General features: G+C 39.2%; 1 protein-coding gene across 1 annotated transcript; it reads left to right on the top strand.

Annotated features, from left to right (window-relative positions):
* Positions 1 to 298: 298 nt before the first annotated feature.
* Positions 299 to 1,330, top strand: LOC106023192 (formyl peptide receptor-related sequence 3-like). The gene has a single exon (XM_013127169.2). It carries the CDS (start codon positions 299 to 301, stop codon positions 1,328 to 1,330), a length of 1,032 nt encoding a protein of 343 aa, XP_012982623.2.
* The last annotated feature ends 7,246 nt before the right edge of the window (positions 1,331 to 8,576 follow it).

Genomic DNA, 8,576 nt, shown 5'->3' with positions numbered 1-8,576 from the left:
TGGTTAATTCACATCTTCCCATATTCTGCTTCCTGTACAAACTCAGTTCAGTATCAGTCCTGGAACATGGAAGCTTATAATCTGCTTTGTAATCTGTCTGAAAAGTGATAATATTCTGTGAATTCATATAGAACTATGCTTTACATAAGGGGCATTTAACAGAGAACTTGGTTTATTCTAATACTCTTAGAATGAATACCCTTCCATAATAGGAGATGTGGATTTTGAGTAAGGATGCTATAAGACAGAGCCACATCTAAGAAACGGTCATTGTTGAAATATTTCAGGTGCAGATGAAATGGAAACCAATTCCTCCATCTCTCTAAATGGATCTGAAGTTGTGTTCTATGAGTCTACCACCTCAAGAGTTCTATGGATACTCTCACTGGTTGGTCTCTCCATATCCTTTGTCCTTGGTGTGCTAGGTAATGGGCTTGTGATTTGGGTGGCTGGATTCCGGATGGTACACACTGTGACCTCCATCTGTTATCTGAACCTGGCTTTGGGCGACTTCTGTTTCATGGCTACTCAACCACTCCACATAATTTCAATGTTAATGAGAGGAACATGGATTTTTGGTTGGTTCCTTTGCAAATTTGTCCAAAGCATAGTGAACATAAACCTTTTTGTTAGTGTGTTCCTGATCACTCTCATTGCCATGGACCGTTGTAATTGTATCCTGCACCCAGTTTGGGCTCAGAACCACAGAAATGTGGGTTTGGCCAGAAAAGTGATTGTTGGAGTTTGGATTCTTTCTCTCCTCCTTACCATTCCACATTTCCTATTTGTGACTACAGTGAAAGATGCAAGAGGGGATGTGCAGTGTACAATTAACATTGAATCCTGGATTGTAACCCCAGAGGAGCAATTAAAGCTATCTATTTCTGTGAGCAGAGTTTCAGGAATAGTCTGTTTCATTATTGGATTCAGTATGCCCATTTCCTTCATTGTCATCTGCTATGGATTCATGGCTGCCAAGATCTGCAGAAGAGGCTTTTTGAATTCCAGCCGCCCTTTACGTGTCCTCACTGCTGTAGCAGTTTCCTTCTTTGTCTGTTGGTTCCCTTTTCAATTGATAAATTTTTTATGCAGCATCTGGACCAAGGAGACACCATATATCCTTCGCATGATGGTTATTCCAGCAAGCACCCTGGCCTCCTTCAACAGTTGCCTCAACCCAATACTCTATGTTTTTCTGGGTCAGGAATTCAGAAAGAAACTTGTCCACTCCCTGTATGCCAGTCTAGAGAGAGCGCTGAGTAATGACTCAGCTCTAAACAATGGCAAAGCCAGGAACTTGTCTTCATATCCTGCAGACTCTGAGCTCTAGAAAAAGGTAAGAAAGGAACCATGAGAATGCTTGCTGTAACACTACTTTCACTTTCTGTCTCATCCTACGTTGCATGATATTTTTGACTACTAATCTAGAAAAAAATCCTTCATTGTCCTCTGATTTGGAAGAAAAAATAAAATTCAAAACTGTCATCGCTGTTCTATTGAGGCGTTCCTTACTGAACCTGGAACCAAGGATAAGACTAATGTGGCAAAACAATGTAAGTGACTATATGTAAATAAATATATATATGTATATATGAAAGGATTATAGAAAATAGCATGAATTAACACTAAACTATTATTATTTTATTAAGAAATAAATCTTAGACGACTATAACATCCATGGCTGTAATCCTAGCACATCTACAAAAGAGGATAATTTCAAGGGCAGTTTACAAAAAAGCTTGGGAATTAAAGCAATCTGAGTCACATGAGACCAAGTCTCAGGACAACAAATAATTCCAACATGAAGAACAAATCTCATATTGATAGAAATAGGTAACATTGTTGATAACAGCATGAATGAAGAAATTACCAGAAGAAACCCCATTGCATGACTTTTTTTTAAACTTGTGGATCACAAAACTTTATATTGGTTAAGAAATGTACATGTGTTTGAATGTGCACATGTGTGCAACTGCATATGACATATGAAAGTACATTTAAACTGGTTAAGTAATCAAAGAGGCCTCAGTGAAGTAGGAGAGATAGATGCAAAGGAAATAGAATATAAAATGACTAATTTAATTGTCAACTGGCACAGTCTAAAATCATCTTAGAGAAAAGTCTCAAGGAGAGTGCTTATAGCTTTGTTTGATACATGTGTGCTTCTGTGGAGGATTATATTTTTCACATCAATTGAAGTGGGAGACCTTTCCTATTGCGGGTGGCACCAATTCTTGCATTGGTGCCTACGCATCTTCTCTTCCAGTTTGTACAGACAGTGTCTTTACCTCTTGGTTTAATTTTTGCAGTTGGCATCTGTGTCTCAGGGAGTCGCTCTTGCTCTGCTATTGTAGTCACCATCTGTACCTTACTCAGGGAGTCACTGAGGACTCTGGGGATGGGTGTGTTCAGGCACTGCTTGGGACTTGTATTTTACAGGTTCTGATGAGGTGGTACTGTAGCTCAATGAACACAACATCCATCACTATTGACTTTCAGCAATCTTGTTTTAATGTACATGGGTGTTTTGTCTGCATGTATGACTGGGATCTATATATTTAATGCCCGAGGCAGCCAGAATAAGACAGTCAATTATATCTGGAGATACAGATGGTTGTGACTCACTCTGTGAGTGCTGGAAATCCAACAATGGAAGAGAAGCCAAAATTCCTAACCATTGAGCCATTTTTTCCAGTCCCAGCCATCTTTACTTTAATATATCAAGGATAGGAAGCTGTCTTAGTGTGCAAAAGCACTTGGTCAACAAGACAAATGACCTGAGGTAAATCCCTGGAGCACATGAGGTAGAAAGAGGGAGGGGGAGGTAAAAAACACAAGTTGTTTTTGTACCCTTATCTGTATAACAAACTACATACACACACTGTAAATCAACAAACAGATACAAAAAATGCTTTATAGCTGGCCTGTGATTGCACACATCTTTAATCCCAGTTATCAGGAGGCAAAAGCACACAAATCTGTGGAGGCCAGACTGGTCTCCAGAACAAGTGCTAGGATATCCAGGGATACACACAGAAACAAAGCAGAAACAAACACCCAAAAACACATTTTTTCCTTTTCAAAACACATGCCTACTATCATAACATTATGGAAGATCATTAGTATTGACCAACCTAAAAGATGTTGGGATGTTCTGTAAAGGACAGGTTGGTTAAACAAAGAAATATCTCCATTTTAAATTATGTGTGACATGAGGAAGTTCCAGATTCCCTAATGGACATACACAGGAGAATTTACTGATTGTTACACAAAATATTTTCTCATACAAAGGTCCATAAACTAATTTCCATGTCTTACTATAGGAGAGTATCACATGCCCTCAAGACTCTAGTCTTTTATTATGTATCATTTGCAATAGTCAATAATACAACAGCCTCATGTGTGCCTGAAATTTTTGTGACCAAAGTCATGGGATAGCAACAATGCCTCTTCAGAATAAATCACAGAATGTCATCACTGTTTTCTACAAAGATTGTTCAAAGTCAAAGTACTTCTAAAAAAGACAAACTGTCATTCAATCTAATGTCTACCCTGGATACAGTGACTCTGCTAAATTCCCATAACAGAAAAGACACAGCCAATACTATCTCAAAAGAAAACTACTCAAAAAAAGAATAGAAATGAAACAAAGGGAGGAAGGAATGAAGAAATAAAAGGAAGTAAGAAGAAAGGAACAAGAGAAAGAAAGAAGAAAGGAAAATCTTTACCACTTTGGAAGTCATAACAAGCTATTTATGGTGGCATCCTCTAGGTTATGTTCATATACAATGTGCAGTCTCTTCTATAATACAGTATGGAATGAAACAAGTAAATGAATTTTTAAAATATGACAGCTGAGAAAGTATTAGAGATCCCAAATTTGTTTCTATGTCTAAAAGAGTTTACATCAAGATTGAGAGATTCAGAGGACATCATTGCAATTATACATGTTCTTGTGCATTCATCATAAGAATGTTGTATTATTCTAATTGTTTATTTTGTCAATATGTAACATGAGGTCTTCTTTCCAAAGTGCCGTAATAACTCTTCTCAAATTCAACCGTGTCTGGTTGCTATTTCCAACTTCCATGACCCTCTTGGTAACAACTCCAGAATGCCCAAATTTTCACTTCCTGTAAGATCAACCTTTAATTCAAAACAAAAATATGTCTATTTTATTTGGATTCAAATGTTTGTATTCTTTTATCTTTTTTATAATGTACTAAATGCTTCACAAAATAAATTTTCCACAGCAGATTTTATTTCTTCTACCGCTCCAAATTAATTAATGAAGCTAACTCTAAAAATTCTGCATATAAGTGAAATCTCAAGCTTATATAGGAAGTAATCAAGAATAGCAAAGTGGTACTAAGGCCTAAGGCTTACCAAATCCAATTTTCTTGCTTTAAAGAGTTCTTCTCCATTAATTATAGTTTCTTTTATGTATATCATAACAGAAAAAAACCTAGTGTGAATGACTGAAAAATTCAATCAAGTTTTCCACTCATTACAATGTACGACCTCATTTGTTCTCCCACAAAATACTGAAAACAAGAAAGCAATATCTAAAGGCAAAAGTACACACAAAGATATCATCAGTCAGAAAATAAAAGTTGGGAAGACAAAATTTCTATCTTCCACCTACAATATTGACCCTAATAAGAAGCTATCAAAACTACCCTATAATTTTAGTACTGGAGATGTAGAGTCTTTATCTAGGACACAACAGTTTCTGAACTTTATCCCACAAGGCACTTTCAGGCACCTCTGGAAAAGAGAAGTGTCTGAGAGTAGATGGTTCCCATCCAGGACATCACTCCATTTATTAATGTAATTAGTAGTGGAGAATATATTTTTTTCTTTTGCACTTTTAAAAAAATCTAATTTTATAAAATTCATTTAAATTATATAAAATGACAGGTTGAAAGGAAAAAACAGACTATACATTTGAGTTCTATTTACCCACTATTACTAATTGACTTCAAAGTGAAAAAAATATTTTTTGGCATGGTTTTCAACATACATACAGTACAGTGTATGGCACATGCTGAGTGGAGTAGTTTTTTTCCACTTACATTTAGGTAGATGAGTTTCCAAGTATCATAACCAGATATCTATGTGGGGAGCCGCCCCCACATTCTCTGTTACAAGATGGCGCAGACACCCATTGTCAGTTGGAGTAAACAACCTTGGAGCGCACGTGCCTGCTACTTTTCCATCCCTTACTCTCTGCCTCTCTCGTGGCGTCATATGGGCTGAGGAGCAGGAGCCAGTCAGGAGATGACACGTCCGAGGTGGGGACTGCTGAGCTATATAAGTGTTGGGCTTTTCGCTCCCTGGATCTCCGCTCTGCAAGCTTATGCTCTCCCTCTCAAGATGCATTAAAGCTGTTCTGCAGAAGGATCCTAAGTGTGCCGCGTCGTTCTTGCTGGCGAGACGGTAGCACGGGACATCTGGTGCCGAAACCCGGGAACTTGAGACCTCATCATCCTCAGCACCATCGGAGACCCCTTGGATTCAAGGAGGATTCAGAACTGCAGGTAACTACGCTCGGAGAGGTATGCTATTCTGGGACTTTGGATTGGAGCCTGTGTTACAATTGTTACATCGTTACGTTACAATTGTTAGGATAAGCAGCAGTGCCTGACTGTGTGCTTTAGTCTCAAGCCGCAGGTATTTATTTTTATCATGGCTCCTCTCAATCCGTCTAGCATGTCAGAAACCGCGCGTAGTGAGAGGTTAGGTGCACGTAAAAAGAAACCGGTTGTAACTAAGAAAGATAACCCCCCCCCAGTAAATCTAAGGATAAGGGGGAGCCCTTACAGTCCCCAAGAGGGACATTAGAAGATAAACAAAAAAAGGGGAGAAGGCTTATACCCTTTTCAGGAATGGAAAGGACCGGATCCTATTCTAATAAGATCCAGGGGAGCTGTTTGTGTTTTTCCACAGAATGAAGAAAATCCCTTTTGGGTCCCAGAACAACTCACCAGAACCGTTATGGAGCAAAAGGATGGCGAGACATAATTCCGTGACAAAGAGGAACAACTTGACATTGGGAGCAGTCCTATGTTGCGGAATAGTGTTTATTCTCTGGCTGCTCTGCAAGCTCAGAACCCAAAACAAAAGAGATAAGGTGGTCATAGCACAAGCACTGGCTGCGCTCGAGCAAGGGGCATCAACCGATATCTGGTTGACTGTGCTTAAGCAATAGGCTGCCGACTGAACAGCTCCTGCACACCCGGAACTTAGGTTCATTGCACAGGGTAAAGTGTTTAGTCTGGCCTCCCAAGAGGGGTGTTGAGCAAAGGCATCGCACAGAGAGATATTTTCCTCTGAGAGACATGTTGTCCTGCATAAGGGTTACCTGCTGCATTTTTTCCCTTTTCCCAAAAAAAGGCAGAGGACAGGTCGGAAGCATCCCAGATTTTGATGAATCTAGGGATAGGTTTCGTACACGTCTCACTAATTTTGTTCTTTGGGAAGTTCAACCACTGTCTCTACCCTCTAATGTCCTGGGAGAGCCTGTTTGCTATTAAAACAAAAAGGGGGAGATGTGGGGAGCCGCCCCCACATTCTCCGTGACAAGATGGCGCCGACACCCGTTGTCAGTTGGAGTAAACAACCTTGGTGCGCACGTGCCTGCTACTTTTCCATCCCTTACGCTCTGCCTCTCCTGTGGCGTCATATGGGCTGAGGAGCAGGAGCCAGTCAGGAGATGACACGTCCGAGGCGGGGACTGCTGAGCTATATAAGGGTTGGGCTTTTCGCTCCCTGGGTCTCCGCTCTGTAAGCTTATGCTCTCCCTCTCAAGACGCATTAAAGCTGTTCTGCAGAAGGTTCCTAAGTGTGCCGCGTAGTTCTTGCTGGCGAGACGGTAGCGCGGGACATATCTAGACTTGCATAACAAGCACATTAACCCATGAAGCCATTTCACCAGGCCTACGTGCAAGTTTCTAGTCCAAGATTGTGGAATTTATGCAATTAATCATAATTGTCATCTGTCTTGGGAAAATTGAATTAATTATTTCATTCCTACAAAACTAAATTTTTTAATGTAAAAGAAAAAACTGTGTAACAAGTCATGGTGGTAAAAAGTATTTAGAGAAATATGTTCCTGCCTTCTTTCTATAAATGCCGAGTTAGTGACCATCTGTCTGTATGTGTACCCTAATATAAAATCATTGTAAAACAAAGATTTAGTATGAACTTCTATAGAAAAATGATCATGTTCTTGCCTAACAGGTGATCTGAATTTAATTCCCAATGGAACAAAAATCAAAATGCATTAAAAGAATGAAAATTAGCATCTGATTTTCCTTTTATTTAGGTCATAGGATTTCATTCAGTAGAAGTTGTATAACAGTGCCTAAAAGGCCACTTTTAAAAGGTAGTTTTGCCTCTTGTGGAGAAATCCACCAAGAAGAAGTCTCAATTCTGAACATCTATACACCAAATACAAGGGCATACACATTCATAAACAAAACATTACTAAAACTCAAACGACACATAAAAACTCACACACTTATAGTCAACAAACCACTCTCACAACTAGACAGGACTACCAGGCAGAAAATTAACAACGAAACATAGGACCTAGTAGAAGTTATGACCAATTGGGATTGACAGATATCTATATAACATTCCATTCAAACACAAAAGAATATATCTTCTTCTCAGCACCACATGGAACCTTCTCAAAAATCGACCAAATACTTGGAAACATAGCAAACAACAACAGGTACAAAAAATGGGAATAACTCCATGAATCTTATCATAACACTATTCTTGAAAATTAGTGTTCAACAACAGCACAAATTAGAAAAAACCTACAAATTCATAGAAATTGAATAATGAGGAATTGCACCATGCCTGTGTCAAAGAACAAATAAAAAGGTAAGTAAAGACTTCCTACAATTCAATGACAATAAAGACACAATATTCACAAACTTATGGGACGCTTTGAAAAAAGTGGTAAGAGGGAAGTTCATAGCACTAAATGTCCACATTAGGAAATTGGAGAATAGTTACACTAGAGAATTAACAGCACATATCTGAAATCTCTAGAACAAAAAGAAGCAAACTTGCCCCAGAGGAGTAGAAACCAGGAAATAAACAAATAGAGGACTGAAGTCAATAAAGTTGAAACTAGGAAAACAATACAAAAAAATCAATGTATCAAAGAGGTACTACTTTGAGAAAATCATCAAGATAGATAAACCTTTATCCAAACTCACCAAACGGCAGAATGTAAACATGAAAATTAACAAAATCAGAAATGAAAGGAAGTGAAAACCTTGGCGAGTCCAGCTTCAGGTGAAATTGGGTCTCCAGCGGTGACACCCCCATCCCCTGCCCAACACCCATCCCCTCGATCTTCTGGGGCCGCTCCTGGAATCCAGAAGAACTGCCCACACAGGAAAGACATTAGCCCTTCAAGGCCCCAAACTACAGCAACCACAACATCAGCTTAAGCTTCAGTGTCAGCATCCCCTGCTTCAGCTTCAGGAAGGAAGGAGACCAGTGGAGACAGAAAGACCCCACCAGCACCCACTGAAAGAAGAGATGGGAAGAAGACA

The sequence above is a fragment of the Mesocricetus auratus genome, unplaced genomic scaffold (genome assembly GCF_017639785.1).
Source record: "Mesocricetus auratus isolate SY011 unplaced genomic scaffold, BCM_Maur_2.0 contig_6155_pilon_obj, whole genome shotgun sequence".
NCBI classification, from domain to species: domain Eukaryota; kingdom Metazoa; phylum Chordata; class Mammalia; order Rodentia; family Cricetidae; genus Mesocricetus; species Mesocricetus auratus.
Note: the sequence above shows the minus strand (reverse complement) of the source record. Positions and strands in the feature narration are given on the sequence as shown.

Excerpts from the sequence above, each read along its gene's own strand:
- LOC106023192 (XM_013127169.2), top strand. The coding sequence starts at position 299 with ATGGAAACCAATTCCTCCATCTCTCTAAATGGATCTGAAGTTGTGTTC.